At 37.1% G+C, this 25,601-nt stretch overlaps 1 protein-coding gene across 5 annotated transcripts in view; it reads right to left on the bottom strand.

The window, feature by feature from the left end:
• Positions 1-1,023: 1,023 nt before the first annotated feature.
• LOC5572945 (tetratricopeptide repeat protein 39C) overlaps positions 1,024-25,601 on the bottom strand; it is a 68,964-nt gene continuing 44,386 nt past the window's right edge. For all 5 annotated transcript variants that reach the window (XM_021849722.1, XM_021849724.1, XM_021849723.1 and 2 more), the window contains 4 exons: positions 20,700-21,160; positions 13,395-14,226; positions 13,161-13,312; positions 1,024-2,264 (listed from right to left, as the gene is read on the bottom strand). In XM_021849722.1, coding sequence (XP_021705414.1) covers positions 1,619-2,264; positions 13,161-13,312; positions 13,395-14,226; positions 20,700-21,160 — 2,091 coding nt within the window. In that variant the 3' untranslated portion in view covers positions 1,024-1,618. The remainder of the gene's footprint in view (positions 2,265-13,160; positions 13,313-13,394; positions 14,227-20,699; positions 21,161-25,601) is intronic.

Here is a 25,601-nt window from a genome sequence, read left to right as displayed (position 1 = left end):
ATAACAAAAAGTAACGTCACGTTTAGCTTGAATGAAATGAAGCAGCACAACCTTTTGGTTCATATTTTGAATGAACGATAAAACGATCTTTAGATAGAATTTCACATGGATGAACTCAACTTGTGCCATCTTGAGAATAATCAACCTTAGCGAGAGAATTTAATACATTCGAAGCATTGAAGTTTAATCCTGCAACAGAACAAACAAATCACGCGTTGATATTACTAGTTTTGCTTATATCAGAGATTGTTATGGAGTTTTAGTTCGAATGAATTGTGAGGATACGCGTACGAACCTGAAAACGAGATTTGTCATTCTAGTTGAAACACACCTTTGAGTTACCATACTGAAACAAACAATGTGATTGCTAAGTAGATCTCACGAATCCAAAGAATAGTCATTACGTTACAAGAATATCTATTTATTTTAACACTACACTAAATCCAAGTGACATAAAATTTCACATTTTCGTTGCAACAGTTCCCGTTATATGTGAAAGTACTGCAATGGTACTACGTCTAAAAATATGTAGCGTGAGCTTGATATTGAAAACACGATAAAATTGCACTGCTGGATGCAACCCATGAAAAACGTACCAGAGATATGGACATTCTAGTCAGAATATTATGTAGGTTATCATAAGTCTAAGTATCTATGAAGGCTAAAAATTTATCTATACTGAATATTAAATACTATCGTCCTGCTGTTTTATCTAAGGAAAGTAATGAGAAATGGCCGTGCATAGGAAAAGGATTATTTGTTCACTAATCTCGTAATTATATTTTTCAATTATTATCTCCGGCATTCATTTCAATAGAATAGTTGTGTCGTGAGAATTAAAAAAATAATACGGTTCTACCAAATATTCGTTGAAGGTGTTAAAAATCTGTTCTGATACTTTCACGATTTTTGTTACTAAACTATGATTGTATCTGCTGGGTAATATAGATAGGTTGAGGTGATTTCACCAAAAGAACCCATGGATCAATGTCATCGGAACAGTTTGACAAAAAAAAATCGCACTTCTCTTGAGACAAACTTTATTAAATACCAATTTTCATTATCACATGTTGAACTTTTTTTTGCATCTCGTGTATTATTTGTCTGGATTTGTTCCTGCGAAACTGATTTCCGCAATCGATTTGTCATGGTTATGAAGCCTATCTCCAGTGCCTAACAGTAGCATATAACATGTTCAATTCTTACAATGAGGTTCTTTTTTTTTGACTGACAGGATTTGTGTGTTTCTTCACGATACTCATCCATGTAACAATTTTTGAGAAACAAAACCATGCCGCAATTTATTCAATTACAAGTTTATCTACTGGAGTTATGCTTTATTGCTCAAGCGTGATTAACGGGTGCTGGATTCGAAATCTGATTTTCTAGTATTGGATGGTGGTTTTTCGGTCAAATAAGGCACCAATGAATTATTAATGGATAAATCCCAATTTTCGTCTCTTAACGTCTCCTTAACCAGAGTTTTACAGGAACAACAGGAGTAATCTAAAATGTATATAATTTATCATTGATGAGTCTTATAATTCAATGTCATGTTATTCAAGCATTTTATTTTGTTAATCAATCAATTTCCAAGCGCTAAACTCTAATCATCCCCTTAATTAAGCTTCCTCAATATGGAATGTATTCGGACAGTAATGCGATTATCAAAATCGAAGCTCCTATAGTTTTGTTGCACATGTAGCAGCAGCTGTTTGGCTTCCGCTTTTGCCTCACTATTCTGTTCTCTTAGAAGCAACATTGCGAGCTCGTAATGGGCAAATGCGGAAATGTGGACATTCTGCTGCAGGTCCTGCTCGTCATTCCTCATAGCAATACACGTCCGATAAGCGCTCATTGCTTCCTCATACCGCTTCCCACAACCCAAACTGGCTCCCAAAATCAATTGTCTCAAACCTTGCGACGGTTCGGTTGATTCGTCCTGCGATTTGCAGCAATCTTCTATAACCTCACTCAAAGTTTCTTCACTGCAGCTGCTCAGAGCGTTCCACATGAAGAGCATCTCGTACACCAACAGCCGCCAGTATCCGCAGTCGAACTTCTCCGTTTCCGTTTCTGATTTCGGCAGCTTTTGGCACCTGCGGTAGATGTACTTCTCGATCTGGGATTCTTTCTGACTAGAGCGGCTGAGCAGTTCGGAGATCTCCGATCGCCATTTAGTCAGCTCGTCAAAGTACCCATGTGCCCCCTGGCAGATGACTGTTAAATACGCGTAGAAGCTCTTGGAAAACTGGCTGCATCGACTAGAAAGAAAAGAACGATAAGATTTATTTCAATATAGTAGGTCCGACAAGTTTAAAACTACTGCAGAACGAGCATAACGAGACTACAACAGCTAGTGGGTTACTATCATGTCAATTGTATAAGGACGCTATATATGAATCTTAAAGTATAATCTATGAAGGAGATTAGCGCCGCCATTGGAGATAGGTCGTCCTGCATGGCATCTCGAATGCTACCAGCAATCCCATTCATCTGTCTGGGCTCATCAAAAGCTGGGCAGTTGCAGCTAACATGCTCAACTGTGTTATCTGTGTCACAGACCTCTCAATTCCGATGAAAAATCTTTATAGAAGTGTTAAGGATGGAATAATGTACAAGAAAAACCTCTGAGAACAAATATTTTCCGTCGAATATCGGCAAGGGACACTCTAGTGCTGTAACGAGGGCCAGAAGGGCCGGATCCTGCTAGAAAATCTGCGGTTGCCTGACCAGAAACACCGGTATGTCACAGGCTATGTTCTGAAACCCTCATCATGGTAACGTATGGGGCCTTTTTATTACTATCAGGATCCAAGGGTGACGAGGGGCTTCGGATTGGAAGCAGCTCGCTAAATCAGTGATGATGACTATCGGGCTAGTAGTAGGTGCAGTGGTGGCATAAAGAATAGTAGCTGCTTCGGTGGAGAAGATTGAACACTGACCAGGGAGGCTAAGGCTGAGGCTAATTGCTAAATTTTCATCCGTTATACCTATTCCAACTAGGCTGTGAAATGGTGAGCCGACAACTAGGAAGGACCGTCCAACAACTCTGGTCCTCACAAGTCCCTACCTCACGCTTCCACGGGTCAAACGATGACAATGCAGCCTGGGCACTGTTGTTTTTCTGACATCAGCTAGAGTGAGTAGGTGCGTCTCGAGCGTCTGTCCATCAAGGAGGTGTGGTTCAATCAGCGTCTGTTCTGGCATCCTGCGTCTGAGTATGATGTTGTATCACGTCAGCTACACCTAAGGTGTCAGCCCCACCATCGTGATGTAGGTATCGTGAGGTAAGGTAGCATATCGAAATTCTTACCTAGCACGAAAAATGGAGAAAGGAGAAATAACGAACGATATTTTCGGCAACTGACCTGGCAACAAAATACGGACTATGATTGGAAACTCAGTTCCTGGAATGTCAGAACGTCAAATGAACCTGGACGAGTGAGCCTTTGGCTCATAAATTGCAGAAAGTTGGAGTGAGCGTGGCTGCTATTCAGGAAGTAAGATGACCTTAAACTGAAGAACGTGAATTCAGGGCGGTGGATCCCGTCGCCAACACAGCTTTCAAATATAACAGCGATAAGGCAGAGCATGGTGTCGGATTCATAGTGATCGGGAAACAGATGAAGCGAGCGTATTGAGGATACGGCGCAAATTCTTCAACTACAGTCTGATCAACATTCATGCGCCGACAAACCATAAACCCGAAGACACGAACGATGCGGTTTATGATTGTCTCGACCTACGGAGAGTGCCAAAAACATGACGTAAAAGTTGTTATCGGGGATGCCAACGCTCAGATCGGAAGAGAGGATTTTTTTTCGCCCAATAATTGGTACGGAGAGCTTTCACTACGCCACCAATGACAACGGCCTAAGACTAATAACATTCGCTGCAGCTAGAGGGAGGGCCATCAGCAGCTCGTACTTTGCACGCAAAGACATCCGAAAGCATACCTGGATGCACCCAAATGGCGAGCTCTGCAACCAAATAGACCACGTTTTGGTGGACGGCCGGCATTTCTCGAATGTCATCGATGTGAGGACCTTCAGAGGTCCAAACATCGACTCTGATCACTATCTCGCTGTTAGTAACACGGTTGTCTACCGTGGCGAACACAAGAACACAGCGACCGTTGCGTTTCAATATCCAGTGCTTATCAACAGAAGGTGTAGCAGACGAGTACCGCCGGAAGCTTGATGAGCGGATAAGGGGATACAACGTAGGCGACAACCTCAACAATCTGTGGTAGTCTATCCACGGTGCGATAAGGACAGCAGCGCGAGAGGTGATAAGTATTGCTCAGAGACGACCCAGACATGATTGCACACTGGTCCAGGAAGCTAATTTAGGCGGACATGAGGTTTTCGTCAAGATTTATTGATTTTAGAGCCATAGTTTCTTCTGAGAATATGTTCAGAATTTTCAGTACTACAAAATGTACGGATCAAAAAATTTTTACGGTGATCGCAATAGTGACGTATACGCCAACTTTTTTTATTTTAACGAATCGTAAGTTGATATGTTCAGCAATGTTGTAGCAAATGGTTATAGAAATAACTTTGCCGAACAAACTTTTTCTCGGTTTTGCTTAAGAGCCGAGATAATTCAGTATTTTTAATAAAAAATCGTTTTTTGCTCTTAAGTGTTTATTTTTTTAGTTTAATTGGCCTACTATGTTCTACAAAGTTTTTATACTTATCGTTTGCTACAACTTTGCTGAACATACCAAAGTTGTATTTCTTATGGTTTTCATGTTATTTAAGTTTTTCATCTTAAAATTATCTATTTTGTATGCCTTGTATCTCAACTATGAGCACCTCAAAAAAATAGCTCTTTCCACCAAATGATTTTTCTATCTCGTTTAAAATAGATTTTACTAATAGACGATATAAGATAAATCCATATTTATTAAATATTTATAGGGTAACGGTCGTATTTTGGACCCCCTAAGGAAGTGATTTTAGTTTTTTGTCCCAATTAATTGATTGCACAGTGTAATCAAGTCATAGAACATGCCAAAATGTATAGAAAAACTTCCTCTACGAGTTAAAAATGCCCATACGGTCATGTAGGATCCAAAAAACGTCGAAGATAGTTGAATAGTGAAGCACTGTTTTCCATTATTTTGGACACACCAATACATTTTGGACCCTCAAAGTATATATTTTGGACCCCCGGTATTTTTTATCGTTTGGCAACAAAGTCCACGACACTGGTTGTATAATATGCTTGCCCATAGTCTAATCAATCAGTTGACAATGGAAAACCGAAGAAATTCTACGCTTTTAGTTCAGAATTTTGAAAAAAGTTTTTGTTTACATTTGCAAAATTTCTGACGGCTTCAATTTCTGAGTGTAACGTGTGGTAACGGTTGCATGGATGAACCGATTGAATTAAATTAATTTCAGATAAAATACACACATTTTCTATGTACAAACGCTTGATGCAAGTGCGGAATAGTCCTAGCTTTACAAATGGCATGCGGATTCAGTTGGTTTTTCGAGTTGAACTGGGAAATTTGCAGGAAAATGGCCCAGGGGGTCCAAAATATATAGAGGTCCAAAATATATTGGTTACCCTAAAATACATATACAAAATTTACAGTCCGATTGAATTCTGGTGCATGATTTTCCCAGAATCTTCTGATGGATTCCACGTTTTATGTTTTTCTTTGATAATGCGGCATGCTGGACACACCATTTCCGTGCAATAGTTGTAGGCGCATCAGTAAGTGTAACAGCATTCTAAAGGATCGCAACGAAAAGCTCTCAAAGGAAGGTTGGCGCTGAGACCAGTGATGCCACATACACAGATTTATCTCTAATCACACAGATTTTTTCCTGTTCTTGCCTACAGATATCTGTGATCACAGATCACAGATTTTTTAGATGAAAAAGATTTTGAGATATTTCACGGGATTAGGACATGGTTTTGGAAGCTACAAATCAAAAATGCCATTACTCTGTTTAGTTTTTCTCGAAAGCTTAGGAATTTCAAATTTTAAGAATCAATTATACATCTATAACTTACTTTTTGAAAAATCAGTTCAAATTAAACATCTTTAACATGCCAAGAACAGCCATAATACGTTTGTAAAGGTACCCTTTGATCAAAAAATAAATAAAATTTTGGATTTTTTGCGACACAAATTTTTACTAAGATTTTTGAAGGTTGACTTAAGATAAAAAAGATTTTTTCAGCCGAAAACACAGATGAGAGTAGGAAAAAATGTGGCAACACTGGCTGAGACTGAACAAACCTCTTCCAGCTGGTAGGAACTCACGCCGCTTTTTACGGGAAGTCGATATTGTGTATTTCTTTCACTACTGGACAGCGAAATGCGGCCTCATAAGTGCGAAAGTGTGAATAAAAGTTCGGGATTGCAATGAATCCTGTTGGTGTCTTCAGAGCACTTATTCTTCGATTTACGAAGAATAAATCCCCCGAAGACGCCTACCCGATTTGATTCAATTGCGCACTTTTGTTAGCGTTTCCGCACTTGTAAAAACTTCTGCGATAGTTCAGTGGTGAAAGAAATGAGCAATACAGTAGCAGAAATAACGGGACTTGACAAACACCTCCTTTTTTGGATCTCAATCATTTTAAAAGTAGTCAACTTTAATCGGGAGATTAACAAGGAGGCATTTGAATAGTTTTTGTTAGAAACGTACTGTTAGTATCGCCAGTTCTACGACTGGTACGTACTCTCTCCAACGCACAGTGCGTTGCTCCATAGACAAAAATCAAATTTCAAGTTATTTTATTCGACAATAATAAGTTTCCACAAGTGTTTATAGATAGCTCCCGTTATTGAAACAAGTATTTATAACCTTTACAAAGCACTAAAACTACTACAACAAGCGTCGAAAGTGTCGGAGTGGCAGAAAAACTAAATTTTGTCGCATGTTTTCAGCATTCCTTTCAACTAGTACGGAGAGTGTTGAAACCAATCTATTCAATCAAAATGTTAAAAAGAACATGGCTGAAGGTTGGTAAAGTATATTTGATGGGTAAGCACACCAATTTTAACTTTGAATATGAGAAACCGGCACGATGAGTTGGCTATGAAATCAAACTTATGAAATATTAACATTGAACTTTGATTATCGATTCAAAAAAAGTTCCACCGAGTTCCAGCATAAATCACTCGCAGACATGTTTCTTAGAGTGTCCTCTATATGGTCTGAAAAATACAGCTGCAACTCTCTGCAACTCTTCGAGATTTTTGACTATTTTTAGGTATACTGCTTAACCAGCACAAGTATGAAAATGAGTTGTTTGTTATAAAAAATCCGAAAATCTTGCAACGCTTTGAGGTCTCAGGTCAACCAGACATTATACCAGAACAAGTTTATGCTTAAAATAATATATTTTAAATGTAGTTTCTAAGATAATAGTGTATTAAAAACAGAAAAAAATTAAAAAAAGCGATTTAGGCGTATAAGTCACTTTTGCAGCTACGAGTGAGAAGGGAACTATTTGCAAATAACTTCTTGTATCATTATGGATAATAAAAGTACAAATTGCGCGGGTTTTCTTGGAAAATTATGGAATTGGCGCTTGGGACAGTTATGCGATTATATACACATAGTAGCTCTTTTGACTATAAACAACTTTCCCTTCCATACCAAAGTGCTTAAATGGCTTAATCTTCCAGTTTTGATTTTTGTCCCGCATCTCCATACATTCAACGCACTGTGCAACGGTGTAAAAACTTCTTTCGCATGGAGTGATGTTGTCCGGCATGCCGCCGAAGAAGCATAAGAAATGCGAAATAAATCAATCAGAAGATTCTGGGAAAATCATGCCACAGAATTCAATCGGACTGTAAATTTTGTATATGTATACGTCTTATGTTGTCTTCCAACCCGATGATCATGCTTAGGAATAGATTAAATACTGGTAGAGGAAAAGACAATGGACTTCTTCCAAGTTAATCGAAAACAACTGAAAAACGATGTACTATATATTTCTATATAAATACACGTGTTTCCTTTGGTTTGATATGCTTAGGTAGCCATGACTTTTATGAGTTGAACATGTATGAATATTCAATAATAATGGATTTATCTCATATCGTCTATTAGTAAAATAAATTTTAAACGAGATAGAAAAATATCATCTTCTCCAAATTTTGCTCACAGGTACTTGAAAGAAATCATTTGGTTTAAAGAGATATTTTTTTAGGTGCTCATAGTTGAGATACAAGGCATACAAAATAGCTAATTTTAAGATGAAAAACTCAAATAACATGAAAACCATAAGAAATACAACTTTGGTATGGTCAGCAAAGTTGTAGCAAATGGTAAGTATAAAAACTATGTAGAACAGAATAGACCAATTAAACTAAAAAATAAAACACTCAAGAGCAAAAAACGATTTTTTATTAAAAATACTTAATTATCTCGGCTCTTAAGCACAACCGAGAAAAAGTTTGTTCGGCAAAGTTGTTTCTATGATCATTTGCTACAACATTGCTGAACATACCAACCCACGATTCGTTAAAATAATAAAAGTTGGCGCATACGTCACTCTTGCGATCATCGTAAAAAAAAAAATTTGATCCGTACATTTTGTAGTACTGAAAATTTTGAACATATTCTCAGAAGAAACTATGGCTCTAAAATCAATAAATCTTGATGAAAACCTCATGTCCGAATAAATTAGCTTCCTGGACCAGTGTGGATTGGTTTGATGAGGAGTGCCAGAATGTGACGGAGCGCAAAACAGCATGGAACAAAATGATATGCGGAGATTTTACGAAGCTTTCAATGGCGTACGAAGAAAAACTGCGCCGTTTCCCGTCAAGTGTAATGAACGTGAAGGTAACTTAATGACAGACAAAATCTTGGTGGCTGTCAGGTGGAAAGAACGCTTCGAGCAATTATTGAACGGAGAGAACACGAGCGCGTCTGAGAACAGATTAATCATCAGCAACGATGGACAAGCTGTGAAGCCCCCGACGCTAGATGAGGTTAGAAGAACGATCAAGGAGTTGAAGAACTGTAAGGCTGCTGGAAAATACGAGCTCTCAGCCAAACTTTTCAATCACGGTAGTGAGCAGCTGTACAAAATACTGCACCGTTCTCTTTTAAGAATAGCCTGCTAGCTGACTGGAGGGCCTCATCTGCCCTCTGTATAAGAAGGGACACAGATTGAAGTGCGCCAATAATGGGTTACATGTATGCCAGGTTCGCGACTCGCCACACCGTAACGCACATGCGCTAGTGTCTATGCACGAAAAATCGCTAAAAGGTAACACGAAAAATATTTGTATGGCGAAATGCATCTTACGAATTATTTCTCAAAATTGTGAACTGTTTTCGAAAAAATATTTGGTACCAAATATTTTTTTCGTTTAAAGGTTTCATTCATATTTGAAAATAGATGCCTTTCCCCATACAAAATAAAATGGGAAAACTCCTGCTAATCAACTGTGGGCAAGAGCAAAGTAGGTAATCCATTACCGAGGAATAATGCTCCTCAATTCGGCGTACAAAATAATGTCGCGTGTTCTGTTCAATAGATTGAGACCGCTGGAAGAGTCCTTCGTCGGCGAATACCGTGAGGGCCGATCAAAGCCTGATCAAATGTTTACCTTGCGACAAATCCTTGATAACTTCCGGGAATACAACTTGCAGACTCACCATTTGTTCATTGATTTCAAGGCGGCGTGCGATTCGGTAAAGAGAAATGAGTTATGGCAGATAATGATGGTTTTCCGACGAAATTGATTAGACTGATTCGTGCAACGTTGGATAGATCGAACTCAAGTGTTCGGGTTGCGGATGAGATTTCGTTCTCCTTTGTAGTCATAGATGGATAGAAGCAAGGAGATGCGCTTTCGAACCTTTTTTTCAACATTGCTCTCGAAGAAGTTATTAGGAGAGCGGGCGTCGTCAAAAGAAGCGGTACCCGGTCGCATATACTCCTGGGTTTTGCGGACGAAAGAATACGACAATCGATATAAGAAGAGGCATTCGTGCCTTTTAAAAGGGAGACAGCGAGGATTGGACTTACCATCAACACCAGCAAAACAAAGTACATGATCCCCGGTAGACAGCGTGATTCCAAACGTGACGTTGGTAGCGAAGTGGTGCTGGGTGGTACAAAAATTGAAGTAATGGAAGAATTTGTGTATCTTGGCACTTTAGTGATGTGTGACGTGTTACCCGCGAGGTGAAAAAGCGTCTTGCAGATGCGAATAGAGTTTTTTACGGGCTCCTTATCCCGTAGCCTGCAGACGAAAACAAAATTCGCGCTATATAAGACACTAATCCTTTGCTCTACACGGTCATGAATCTTGGGCTTTAAAAGAGGCCGACCGGAAAGCGTTTGGAGTTTTTGAGCGTGAAGTGCTGCAAACAGTTTTCGGCGGTAAACAAGAAAATGACATCTGGCGGCTTCGCATGAATCATGAGTTGTACCAAGTAAATAAAGAAGTGGATATTGTCAAGCTCATAAAACACGGCAGGCTACGTTGGGTTGGTCACGTGGTGCGAATACCGGAAGAACGACAAGCAAAAGTAATATTCAGTAGAGACTCGGACGAGGCTGTCGGCTTCGTGGTAGGCCACACACACGTTGGTTTTTTGCAGTTGAACAGGACTTAAGGGCTCATAACGTTCAGGGTGACTGGAAGCAATTAGCTCAGGACCGAGCCCAGTGGAGAAGAATTATTCATTCGGCGTAGATTCAACGTAGCGAATTATAGTCTATCAAGTATCTAGTAAGTATGGCACACCAACCAAGAGTTGGCTGCAGAGAATGTTACTTACTCGTAACTAATTAATTTAATTTAAAAAATAGAAATAAGAAGACGAAAAGAAAAATGTAAGAAAAAACTGAAAAATAATGCAAACAAATACTTCAAAATAAAACTTCAATTCTAAATTCAAAAACTAATTAACAAGCAATTTGTTTCTAACTATATACACTTCAGTTTTCTCAGGTCTATTCGGGAGAATCGACAACCCACATTTGCTTCGTGACTTTAATTACCACCACAAAAGGGAGAGAAAAAAGGAATTGCCCGTGAAATGATTATGCTTTTAACACTGTATTTTCAGCAAATAATACAATTCATAATTTGGTAACAATTGAGGGATCAAGGAAGGAAAATTGAAAGGAAGTGCACTGTACATCATCTGAATACGCAAGTGAACACCTGATTACGCCAACGAACATTCTGAACTGGTCTAGTTCGATCTCGTCGCGCTTCACCGTAGCTGGATGGGAAGCAACACGGTCGTCTGGTGGAGTTTCCGCTAATGTATAATTTCGGCGACAGTTGGCCAATTCGAACGGCGGTTGAACTCTAGGCTAGGAGAAGCAGTTTGCCTATGCTTCTTCTGCTACATGTGTTAAATGCTCGGTGGTCCCGAGCAGTTAAGGACGTGAAGCCAAGGGTAATGTCTGTGCAATCCGTACACCACTTGAGCAATTCAACGAGAATTGTTCAAGTACAGTGCATGGGCTGGTTTTAGTGAGTCGTCGTTGGTGGGGCATCCCCACATTCCTTAAGTTACCTTCTCAGGGGTCTGTTTGTAGATTCTCCCCATGTAAAAAAGATACGATATGATTAAATTTATAGGACTAGATATCGGCTTCTAATGGTCCGATTGTTCTGTAATTTTCTCTGCAGTTTAGAAATAACGTAAATATTACTAAACTGAAAAATCATAATATATGGAACAGAAACTTTTGAGTTATTGGATATCTCTCTAAAAATTTGTCATCATAAGCATGAAACGAACTCACCAGTTGGTAATCCATCCTCGACTGAATACGAATATCTTTTCGCACTCGAACAATGCAAACCGTACACGATTAATCATGATTCCGTTGCTTGTGCCACAAGAACAAGCAACGGAATCAAAAGACCACAAAGTACTACTGACCAAGATTCGAATGTGTGATGTGGAGTTAAAATAATTTTTTGCACACCCAAACGTATTTAAGGCACGTAAGAATCAGCAGATTACCATCTACCATGCGTCCCCTCCTTTTCTGGCTAGCTCTGCCTTGTTTTAGATCCGTGGTCACCAAAGTGCGGCCCGCGGGCTGTATCTCTCAAATATGACAAGTTCTGCAAAGTTTCTCTTCGGGAAGTTGTTCTACTGGCAAAGTTATCAAAAACATGAAACTAAATTATTACGAGAACTATCCATTAGAGTAAGGTGGGGCAAAAGTTCGACCTTAGGGGTATAATCAAAATTTTCAGTAAAATAATAGCAGATGAAACAAAACAAATACCATACAGCGAACCTTCAACATATTGGCTATAACCTTGCTGAACAAACTTGTGTCAAAATATTTACCCATTTTTAGTTATAACAGTTTCAAAATTGATTGTCTTTGCCCACCGGTGGGGCAAAAGTTCGAATCTAGTGTGGGGCAAAAGTTCGTTGGCTAAAACACAAAATATCAATACTTTTATGCCAGGCATACTTTATACCAGCCGTAAACTTATGTTTGCCGAAAAATACACACTAAATTTTCATCAAAAAATGCCCAAAACAGGGTTAATTGTAATACACCCAAAAAATAGCAGTTTTTCGCAAAAATAAGTGAAAATGTAAAATTTTTGTGACATTTTTAGTACGATCAGGCAAATTTCGCTAAATTTGAAGATAATATGTAGATTTCAGAAAATTTGAAAAATTTTCCGTGGGTTTATACATGAGTCGAACTTTTGCCCCGCAGATTCGAACTTTTGCCCCGCTATGGACCAAAAATTGATTCCAACTGTTTATGGAAAAACTAATACACGTCAAAGCATCCTTATGATAGGCCTAGAAACGCCCTTACATAAAATATTGGAAAATATTTTATCTTCATTTGGTTCCATGCATCGAAAGTTTGACCAAATATTACAATATTTACGTCGAAAAACAACAAATTGCCATAACTTTTCCAAATCTCAATTGATTTTTATGATATTTGGAGTGAAAATCTCTTACTTGAATAGCATTCGAACCACCATGACATTTATAAGTTTTGATTTGATTTGAGCTAGAAATCTTAAAAAGAAACTCTTGCCCCACTCGAACTTTTGCCCCACTTTACTCTATCAAAAATAAAAATGGTTGAAAAAACTGGCCTGGGGATCACTGTTTTAAATAGAAGGTGCACGAAGGTTGTCATATACCTACCGTAGATCCTTGAAGTTGTTCATTGCTGTTCCGTAATCCAGCTGGATCAGTCGACACCAGCCGATTTCATGCAAGCACAGTAGCTTGATTTCCCGTTGGGCCGAAGAGCGATATGCAAACTCGTACGCCTGGATAGCTTCCTTGATATTGGACTGAAGAAGGAATTGGAATGATGGAAAGTAAAGCATCATAATAAATCCCAAAAGGCATATCAAAACAATGTGCTAAGCATACCTTCAACCTCTCCACTCGTCCACGGAAGAAAAGAAAGAGCGAAGATTTGGAAAACTCGGTAGACTCTTCGATCAGCTCCTGCGCTGAACAGATCTCGAACTTCAAGTTAGACCCATCCAGAGCGAAAAATGGCGTCACTATGGTGTAGTACCACAGTAAGGCCAACGTCGAAAGTGGCGCTCGCATATCTACACTTGACCTGGAATGCATTAAACAGGCAACTCCCATGGATCGATCGCCCTCGAATCCTAAAAAGCTGATCAGCTTCAGCAAACTGGGTGGAAGAAGCGAAATGCTCAGCTGAAACACACCGTAGCCGAAGCTGACGGCCCCCATCAGTCTTCGAACGTCTTCTGGTTTGATTTGTGTGATGTCCTCTGTAGTGGTTCCTCCCACGTCATGGTTCGCCGGTTCGGGAGGTGGCCTGACTTGTCTAAATCCATTGAGACCGTTAAACCGTCGCTTTGAACTTATTCCTTCGATGTTCAACTTCAACTGCTCTCGGTTCATCACGTGTTGCACCGGTTCCGTAATCGATTCGCTGCTACTGGACATATTAGAGGCACTTTGTGGTGTAATGCTACTGCCATTAGTACTGGAATGATTCGTCGTTAGGTCAACACCCTCGAATTGAGTCGTAAAGCTCCGCTTCACACTGCCACAGCTTCCCGTACTTGAACTGCTAGTTTCCCCATTGATGAGATCAGTTGAAGTGGAATCTTTGGGTTTCGTTTCTTCAGTCAAAGTTTGAGCGAAAAATTGTGTGCGCGATTTGGCCATCTCTCGCCGGAGGTCCTCCATCGAGGGACAATTGCTGATAGTAAGGCGAATTCTAAAAACAGAGACAATTCAAATGTTCAGATTACAGTTGGCCCTGAAAAGGCGTAGACGTGCTCATATCGTTTGACTAGCTTTGACCCAATAAATTACCTAATTCTGAAATTTTGGATACCAGTGGCCAAACCGGATACATGGGCGGAAATGATAAATTTTAATTATATTTCGAATGTTTTTACCCATAAAGTACATTTACATACACTTGATCGAAGAATCTATGAATCAAATCTGTAATCTACCGATACTGAAGACATCCTAACAGTTGATGTTGAAATACGCGTATTAAAGTGCCTATACAAAAATCTAGTTAGAATTAAATGGTATGTTGAAACCATGTTGATTTCCATACTGTGACATATTAAATCATTTACTTGACAAAAAAATAAATGCGGCCATTGATAATCTTTTCAAGTCCAACTTATGAACTCCGTTTTTAAAACACTCAATATACGAAATATCAAATAACACTGTTTCTGCAAACTAACTCACATAAAAATGTTCGAAAATAGGCTCTTTCAAATTTTAACCTTCCAGTATGTTGATGTTAGAATGTTCTTTGAAATTTAATCTTAATGCACGGACTGTTTATAAACACTAATCAATGTAGCGAAAAAAATAAGTGAATTTTTAGATCGTATGAGATAATTTAACAATCAAAAATAAGGTGCTTATACAGGGTATACGCAAAATGATTGAGATAGGCGATATTTTGCCTAAGAGGAACATTGGCGTAGGAACAGGAGCCTGGCCCCCTCCAGAACCATCTGATTTCTCATGTTTTTGGAGGATACCCTGCTCGAGGTGTGTGGTGATGATGATTACCCTTATGAAAATCCACTAAATAAATCCATACATTAACTTCAACTCGTATAATATCCGAAAAAAATAATTGAAAAAATAGACAAAGTTACTATAGGAATTTCTCAGGCTATACATAGCGGGAATTATTGTCGAAAAATAAGGGTTTACTTTCAACGAATTTCGGCATGGCCAAGTTTTCTTGAAAAGAATAATGGTAGAAATTTAACATGACGTGAAAAAAATGTAACAAAATCGACCATAGCTTTCTTTGATTTTGATTCAATTTTTTAAGTAGTTTTGCATGAATAAATTTATTGCTTGAATTATATTTTTCCAAGAAAGATTATTATATCAAAAATTATTTGATTCCTATTCAACATATTTGTACACAGAAAAAAATATTTAATTTTCAATGTGATGTAAACTGAAGTGTACTGTAAAATTAAATCAATTTCGGGTGTTGTTACAGCATCATGTAAATTTAAATAAATATACATTCAATTTTCAACTAAAAATGGTTGAATATTACATGATCGTGTAAATTTAAAGTGAATTAGATTGAAAAATAATGGATTTGTCGTTTAAATTTAGGTTTATTTTGATGCTCCAAATATGTGCATGAAAATAAACTTAATTTTACAATATATTTTTAGCTGTGTAGCACAATTTTTCAAAAAGCTTTCGATATGGATTAAGGTACACCGAGGCAAGTTGAAACAGGTGGGGTAATATGAAATGCCATGTTTTGAATATGATGCCAATAAATATCGGCAGATTTTTCTACCCTAAACGTTTGGACCATTTATTAACTTAAGGTGAAACATCTCGGAATCCAAAGATGCCCGTCACAATGGCCGGCTTGAGCCCTTGCTCACGTTTTCAAAGGCACTAAATTGTTGGCAAACGTTTCTGATCTTCTTATTTTAAGCTGTCTGCTAGTGCACAAAGCCAACATAAAAAGTGCACAGTCGTTGAATGCTTTCTTCGCGAGATTTGTGCCTTTGAAGTTTTAGTGCAATCTTAGAAGTTGATTCCAAACTGTTTCACCTTAATGTTTTTGTGTTAATATTTCTTATCTATCATTTCACTATGATACCTTTCCATTTGATCTTACACCAGCCATTTCAACTTGCCCTGGTGTACCTTATAAAATTTTAGTATAATCAAACACCTCAAGGAACATTTAAGGGTGGCTTCAGAACTTTTGCAAATCTTTTCGAAATTAGTCAATATTGTGGGATTTGTTCATACTTTCAAAGCATTCATCCTGTTGGACATCCACTCCTATGTCTACTTTTTATTATCAAATTGATTTCGGAAAATGTTCCCGGATTTACTTTAAAAATGTTACTTAATCTTTCGAAAGTTCAGTTTTTGCTCGCAATTCCCTTAAAAAATCATTAATTCTTTAAAATCTAATACAGAGATATTTTACTGAAAGTTCTATTACAAATTCTTCTTTGAATTGCTTTAAATAGTTTTCCCTAAAATTTTATTACAAATTCTTCCGCAAATTTCATCAAAAGTCCTTAAAAAATATTTCCAAAATATTGTACATATTGCGTCAAAATGTCTTCTTTGTTTTCTTTTTCAGAAATTTTGGTTCAAATCCCCGAATAATTCAAGAATTGGAAAAAATTGTCTTGCCCTCAAATATTTTGAGGAAATTTGTTGAAAACCCCCGGGAAATTTTGCTTCCGAAATTAGCATAGCGGTAGAAGAGTCTGTAGCAAAATAACTGGGAAGGGGAAAATTTATGAAGATATTCATAAACAAATTTTCATTGATTTTCCTTAAACCACTTCTTTAGAAATTGGTTCTTGGTTTGAATTTTTGTGCGATAAGAAAGCTGAATTTCTAAAGGCTTTCTGGCAGAATTCTAGAAAACCAGAAATCAAGGAAGGATAGCTTTTAAGGATAATTTCTAAAGAAGATTCTGATGGACATTTAGAATTTTGTTTTATTTGTTAATTCATTATAGAACTTTTTACTATCCTGTAACTTACCTGTAGAAAAAATATTATAAACTATCTCTCATTGTACCATTGCCCACCTGACTTGCTTCAACATTTTGTTGTTTCTCCATCCTTCGCATAACGCTTTGAGGAACCTCACACAAAAATCTGTCCATACTCCAAAAAGTAACGTTTTAAAGAATCTAAAAAAGGTAAATCAAACAAGTTTTGAAAAATTACAGATTTTTTATGCGTATGGTTTCTTATTCCTAAAAATCCATTAGGAATTCCTCAACAAATTTTAAAAGTAATTCAAAAGTTTCCACTAAGATTTAAATAAGAATCTCACATTTTCACATTGAACTAGTACTAAAAAATAGTCGATAATAAAACCTTCAAAATAGTTTGTTTGGAAATTATAGAGGTAGGAAAAAAAATGGTTTCTACATCAATATGTTCACCATAGTATCATGAATCTTTAAAGTTCATACTAAATATTATATAAAATTCTAGTTACAAATATTTTCAGTAAAAAATCCATACGTCTTAACACGGATCATTTTCTATTATAAAAGACGTCGAAAAAGAACACGATTTTATGCAGTAAATTCTTATATGAACCACTTAAGCTTTTCTGTGAGGTACATTGTTAACATGTTTCAGAAATTCTTAAATTTTACGGCAGGAATTGAATGATTTTTTCCGAATTATATTTAAGCTGCAATTATTTCAAAACTAACCAACAAAGTTATTTCAAACCTTTCGTTTCTTTAGAAATCTGATGTGGAGTGCTTCATAGAGGAATTCATAAAGCAATCCCATAACAAATATTAAGTTATTCCAGGAGTTGTTTTTGAACCAAAAAATGGAGAGTTTTTAAATTTTTATGTTTTTTTATGGAAGAGTCCTGAGATTTATATTCGCAAAAAATGAATTATTTCGAGAACCTGAAAGAATACTTGATGGAACTTCTGAAGATTTTTTTTAGAAGTTTAAGAATGAATTGCAAGTGCTTAGGGAATCTGATAAAAAAATTCTTCAATAAAAAAACCCCAAAAGATTCGTTAGTGCGGTTTTAAGTAAAAAAAAAACGAAAATGCTTATATGAATCTTTGTTTTTTTTTTTTCAGATGAATCTACGAGATTAATTCTCTTTAAATTAAATCTCTGAACAAATTACTCGTGGATTTTTGATTATTTTCACGGAAAAGTTTTTGGAAGTATTGCTTAGTTAAGAATTTTTGAAAAATAAAAAACAAATAAAAATTTTCAAGAGACTTTTAAAGGAATGCGAGATGTTGCACCTTGATTTTAGATAGATCAAAAAAGAATTATCTGTAAAAAAAATACAGATTTATTGCGGAAAGCTTCTCTGAGCAATCTTGAATAACATTATCCAATTATTTTTTTTCAAAGTGTTCATGAATTTTTTGTGGAATTTTACTAGGAATTCGATTATTTAAGCAGTTCGTTAGAGATTCTTCGAGAAATTTTCTGATGAGATCAAAAATTCTGAGAATGATTCTCTTGGGGAATCCCAAGACGAACTCAATGAAAACTTGTAAGGAGTTCTTGAAAAAAGCGCTGAAAATTATGAATATAATTCATGAATAAATTCCTGTAGAAATTCTCAGAAGAAACTTTTCAAAGCACATGATTGAATACCTGAACAGATCAAAGAAGAAACACAAAAGACAATCCTTGTGAGCTTTTTGCTAGAATTCTTTAAAGATTTTTGGCTGGATACAACAAGAATGAATCTTTTTCGTAGCGATAATTGAAATTTACAAATATCACTGATATGCCGCGAAATGAGACAAAATAAGAAATGAATGAAATCGATATAAATCTGTAAAATTTGTGAAAATCGTGATTATTGCGACCGACATTACTTCTGTAGAACAAGTATTTGCTAGGCCCCCCCTAGGCCCCCTCCAGAAAAAATATCCTAGCTACGCCAATGAAGAGGAATCTGATGGGGATCTTGAGAGGATTCTTAAGAGCATACTGATGAGAATCTTAAGAGTACTCTGATGATAATTATGAGAAGATTATGATTAGAAACCAGCAAGGGTTCTAATGATAATTTTGAAAAATGCTGATAAGAATCCTGATTGGATTTTTAAAAGAATCCTGGGAAGATTCCAATAAGAATCCTTAGAGGATTCTGATAATAATTTTGAGAGGATTTTGATGAGATGGATAAAAGAATTCTGATGCGAATTCTGAGATGATGCTGATGAAAATCCAGAGAGAATTCTGAGGAAATTCCCAAGAGAATTTTAATGAAAGTTTTCAGAGGATTCTTATGAGAATCTTGCAAGGATTCTAATGAGAATCTTGAAATAATTCTGATGGCTCTAAACATCCAGAACGTCTTTGTTAGCAATAGTTTTCAATTGCTGAAATATTGTTATATTATTTTTCGGATAATGATAATGATAAAAGTTATCTCTTGGAATCAAAACAGGATTCTAAAACCTTAAATTGTTACCTGTATTCAAAATTACCAGATTAGCACAGTATGCTCACTAGACTAATGCAAATTTTGAAGTTTTTGCTCCCCTATGCTTAAACGATGTTAATTATGATAAAAATGATCCTCTCAAAATTTGAAGTGATTCTGAAGAAATTTGGTTGTGCACACGCTTTTTGAAGTTTATATGGAAATTACTATGGGAAAGGCAAACCTTTTGTGTTCAGTCCTCTAACTGCTCGTCATAATAATCTTTGGAAAAGTGAACACACGCATCTCATGTGAAAACTTCCCAGCTACAACTTTGCTGAAGACCACATTTCGATGGGACGTAAGGATAATTTGTTATTATTGATAACAAAGTCTATATCATGCTGAGATGATCATTCAATTACATTCAGAGCAACACTGCTTTTTTGCTGTAGAACATAGTAGCCTGGATTACTTTGATCTATTCTTCCTGCCAGGAGCACCACTGTTGCGGAACAGTTGGTGAAGCATGCTACATGCAAACCAACTTTATGATGATGAATAACAATTTATCCTGACGTCCAATCAAAAAGTGGTCTTCTGCAAAGTTGTAGCTAGGAGGATTTCACATAAGAAGAATTTGTTCACTTTTCCATAAAATATTATGACGAAGAGATAGAGAGCTGAACACAAAAGATTGGCGTTTTCCATAGTAATCTCCATACAAACTTCAAATGGCGTGTGCACAGCCAAATTTCTTCCGAATCACCTCAAACTTTGGGAGGATGCTATTTATTATAATTAAAATCGTTTAAGCATAGGGGAGCAAACATTTCAAAATTTGCATCACTTTAATGCTCACAGTATGATAAGCAACATAAGATTTGGTTTAATATTCCAGGATCTATATCTGAACATGCCAAATAGTAAAGCGATTATTGAAATATATTCCATATGGGATTGCATATTATGTGTCAATATTGAATTCATATATTTTCACATAAATACCTTCAAAATACATTAAATTTTTTACAAGAATCACTGATGAAATAAGATATGTAGATAAACTACATTTCCGACCATGTATCCGGATTGTCTACCGGTATCCAAATCTTTGCGGATTCCATAATTCCCCTGCGCAGAAACGATATTTTTTGTGAATTGAATTATCTATTAAATCAAAGGTATGTATATGAGCAAAACAGTGCAGTACAGTTATCCTCGTATTTTAATGTTCAATTCAATTGGTAAATCTGTACACTTAACTGCTTATCATCTATGTGGCTGGGTGTCGGTAGCACCGAGTTGGGCACCGTCCAATCCACGGACGACGGAGTGCCCAATTCCAATATTGAACTTGGAAGCTGGTGCCTCAGTGGCGCCTGGGGTATATTTTCGCACGACAGTGTCTTGGTGTACAGCTGATAGATTTGGCTGTACGTGTGCTGGTAAACTTTCCACGCCTTCCGCAGCAGCCAACCGCCCTTGACGAAACCCCCAATATCTTGGCTCAGGGACACCAGAATGGCCAGACACAGTTGGGTGTCGGCCAAAATGATTTGCTCTTCAAGGGCACTGGCAAGGGTCTTTTGGGGCTCGTAGCTTCCGAACAGCTTCGTACGCACTGTTTTGATCCATCCGATGTCGCCGGCACACTTTTTCTCCAGCTCTCGCAACAGGCCCTGCGCTTCGTTCATCTTTTCCGTTTCCCATGAGATAACGGCATTCTGAAAGTGGAGAAGAAAGCATGTTTTACTAATTAAGATAGACATATCCATCTATTATTTCCTGGCAATTATAGGATAATTAGGTTATTTCAGTGGCATATGTATAAAGTGAAAAATGATTCCAACATTGACCGTACAAACTATTATTGTCTACGAACCGTAACTTTTTAGAAGACTTGAACCCGTTGCCACGTTTCTATTCATTGAGCCTTCGATTTATGTGGTCCCATACTTGCAATAATTACGTTTCAAGTTATTTTTAAAAGTAATGCTATTACAACACCCCTTTTTGGGGAGCACCATTGAATTATTGAGTTTAATGGCTACTGGTTCTGTGCAACCTTTTTTTCAAATACCCGTCCCAATGAATGAATTTTAAATGATCTAATCAACGTATACACGGTGATAAAAAGAGTTAATTTAGATTGGTTGGTTGTTCCAGACTTGGGATTTCGCTGGTAGAGTAAGGTGGGGCAAAAGCTCGACAGAGTTAATTGTAATATACCCATAAACAATTTTTTGCAAAGCGAAGTTAAACGCGAAGTTTTTGAAATTTTTTTCACACGATTAGATAAATTTCGCTAGATTCAAAGACAACATGTGGAGTTCAGACAATTTGTAATTTCGACAACAAAGACTACCGTAAAACCACGTAAAACTAAATATTACATATACTTCGCAATTGGATTAAATGGAAACAAATTGATGTGAAATTTGCGAGAAAAAGTTACACGTCTTCTCCGTGGGAATCAAATTGACGACTCCCTGTTCACTAGATAGGGCGCGTTATATGCAATACCTAGCCGAAGGCGCATTATTTATTAGGAATTGACGTGCTGGACGAGAATTGTGTAGTGCGGGCTCCCAATGGGTGGCGACGTTCTCAAACGACCAGTTACGGAACATGGATCCGTTGCTCGATAAATACTTTTTAATTATCGATCAGATTCAAGTGACTCGTCTATATATATTGTCGATCAAAGCAATCATGTATATTTCAGATGTCACCCGTCGACTCCTATAGTAATCCAGTCACATAGAGTGATAACTGTAGAAAAACTCGAGTGACAGAGCTGAGTCGAGCGAATTATTCGGTCGGCAGTGACTCCAGTCAAGTCATTTTAATCGACTCGACTAATAAAATTGACCCCTAAGTGTCGTTTGTCCTGATTGATGAATGTGAGTTATTTGCAGTTGCAAATTTTCGATCTGTGAAATATTGTTTAACTGAAGCTTATTTTGTTTCTTTCAACTGTGAAAATACTGGGAAACACGTTCAAAGTAATCCTCTCAGTTAAGTCAGCAAGTCAGCTACAATTACTCAACGCGCACCCATTCTAATTGTATCTAGTGTGATCTTGAAAACTGAAACTCGACTCTAGGGTGGTCGAATCTGCACATCTCGATGTTCTACATCTGATACTCTCCCTATGTCGATGATTGCTTCGGTCCCTTCATTCTGCATACGATGTCTCTCTCCATATCTCGATATCCTCCTTTTCTCGATTCTCCATATCTCGATGTGTTTCTGTTGATTTGTTGTCCCAAATTTTCTCTCTATATGTCGATATGAACATTATCAAAGGTTACTAGACCAGATTTAAGTGATTCAGAACAGTTTGTAAATTCGAAATGAAGTTTGTTTGTTTATTATTTTCCTAGTAACGGAGTAATTTTCAATCTAGTATTCATTAGATTTATATGCTTTGTCTCGATCTCTCCCTATCTCGATGGTCCCTTCGATATAGAGATGTGGAGAGGCGACTGTATGATAACACTGCGGAACACGTTTTTGTCTCCAGCACCAAAATACCGCTATTCACTTAATTAAGGGTTGCTGAATCCATTACCGTTTTCAGAAATATCGTAGCACGTCCAGTTTTTGAGATATTGACTGTTGAAAATGCAAAAAATGACTATTTCAGCCAACTTGCATGCAAGTTTCCCAGCTTGTAAGGTAATATATTGGCTTAATTTGCCACTGAATTCAAACTTTATGTGTATAACAATACTTATCATCAAAGTTTGTATTATTTTCGATTCGGAAAAGTTATTTTTTGATGGTTTAGAAAATTGTTGTATTTTGCCATATAGAAGAAACGAAGAATTTTGTATGGAGACTGCAAGCATGTTGAAAAAATCGGTTTAATCGAAATTTAATCGCGCAATTTCAATCAAATTATGTCCGAAATGAAAGTTCAAGTTCTATTTTGCATGTTTGGTGGATTAGAGTACAAAAAAATATGATAAATTGTACTTTAAATTTCATGTAAACATTAATAAAAGCATTGTTTTGTACAACTTTGGCGACCTGTAGCTAAAAATTGTGACGTGCTGGAACAATTCTGAGAACGGCATCAGATTCAGCAGCCCCAAATCTACTAGAGACACATAATTTGGTTCTTGAGACACGCAAACATGTCATTTTTGTTACGCTGTGTAATTTCAGGAGGTAGGTATCCATAGGAACAGGAAATAAATAAATAATATTGGAATATTTTTGGTTTAATTCTTGCAAGCTTACTGATCTAATCCTAAGTTCAAAACTCTTTCGAATCTAGAATTGAGATTTTTAATTATATTTTCGACCGTTATCAGTCACATTGATCTTTGGTAAATTTCTCGAGGATTCATAATAAATATCTGATAATTCTGCAGCATACTGTTGTGTTTCAGTCAATTGGATGGCGAAAAAATGCCAAGTTATTAATCCTTGCCCTGTGTGAATTGCTGATTTTTGTCAAGATCCTTTATGAAAGTTTCTTTTTGTAAAAAATAGTTGATAGATTCCTGACTTAATTCTTAGTAGGATCACAGCAGAATTTTTGCATTAACGATTTTTCCATTAAGATCTGTAGTGGATTACAAACAAGGATTACAGATAACACTTCAATAGTCGCATTGTATATTTTGCACAACACAGTTGAGAAAACCTCGTTCTTCGTTCTGGACTTCTGGCAGTGATCAGCCGCCTGACGACTAGATGGTAAAATCATTCTGAGAAATTTGGTATTTCCATATACATTAGTTTCAAGAACCGCGAGGCGTTTGTAAAATTCTAAAGGGGGTCGCGACTCTGAAAAGGTTGGATATTACTGCTCTAAAACTTTCAATAATTTTTCACCAAACTCTGATACTAGGTTCACTAGTGATTAATCCATTTAGGGCGAAATTTGCTGAAATACCAGTCGTTTACATCCAATAAAAAGTTAAAGGATGTATGTGAAAAATAGGCTAAGTACAGTCGACTCTCCACATCTCGATGTTCTACATCTCGATATCTCTTCCTATGTCGATGATTGCTACGGTCCCTTTATTTTGCCTACGATTTCTCTCTCCATATCTCGATATCCTCCTTATCTCGATATCTCCATATCTCCATGTGTTTCTGTTGATTTGTTGTTCACAATTTTTTCTCCATATGTCGATATGAACATTATCAAAGGTTACTAGACCAGATTTAAGTGATTCAAAACAATTTGGAAACTCGAAATGAAGTTTGTTTGTTTATTATTTTCCTAGTAACGGAGTGATTTTTAATAAAGTTTTCATTAAATTAATGTTCTTTGTCTCGATCTCTCCCTATCTCGATGGTCCCTTCGTTATCGAAATGTGGAGAGGCGACTGTATACTGAAGAAAATATAATTGTTTGTCGCAATTACTAAAAATAAACTTTGAATACTGCGACATTAAAAATGTCGACGCATTGATAGATACCTTTTTCTTAAATTGAGGCTACTTGAATCTCACGTGAATCCTGATCACGTAGGGTAGTTCACGGCTTCGACACCATTCGACTATTATCGGCAACTCAATTTCAAACGCCAAATGCACAGTATTTTTCTATCGAAACGCACCAATGAAAACATACAGATGGTTCTTTGTTCTGGCGGCTTCCCACTGACGAAATATCCGAGACTGAACAAACAACTTCTCCAGAGATATCATCAATTCCAAAGAATACGCCTCACAATGCGGCTGAATCGCCTGCAGTTCTTATGGGAAAGCTGCCGACGAAAACGAGGCTGCCGACAATATTAATACTGGCAAGAGATGTTCGAAGCGTTGTTAAAACGTTTCTAAACAGTTTCTAACAATTATGTCCGTTTAAATCAATAGAAGATTGGGTAGCGCAAAATGTAAACTGACAAACACGTAATTTGTCTGCTGATGTCGGAGTAAATTGCAAACGCACCGCGGCAGCGGCTTAGACTGCCAAGAATACGTAAATTCCCCTAGCCTTTGAACCTTCCCACTAGCAAACCTCCTTCCTGTGAAAACCATGGAGATGCAGAGGTGATCTCGGTCTCTAGCAGCAATGGATGTCACACTAATATTCCCCGATGACCGTAAGGACGAGACCGGCGCCTTTATTGACAATACTGTATTTGCAGTTCTCGAAATTGTACATTGAAGATGGTATGCTACCTACTTAACGTT

Source organism: Aedes aegypti, chromosome 3 (genome assembly GCF_002204515.2).
Source record: "Aedes aegypti strain LVP_AGWG chromosome 3, AaegL5.0 Primary Assembly, whole genome shotgun sequence".
In the NCBI taxonomy this organism is placed as follows: Eukaryota; Metazoa; Arthropoda; class Insecta; order Diptera; family Culicidae; genus Aedes; species Aedes aegypti.
The sequence above is the reverse complement of the archived record's forward strand: the minus strand, read 5'-3'. Positions and strand labels throughout refer to the sequence as shown.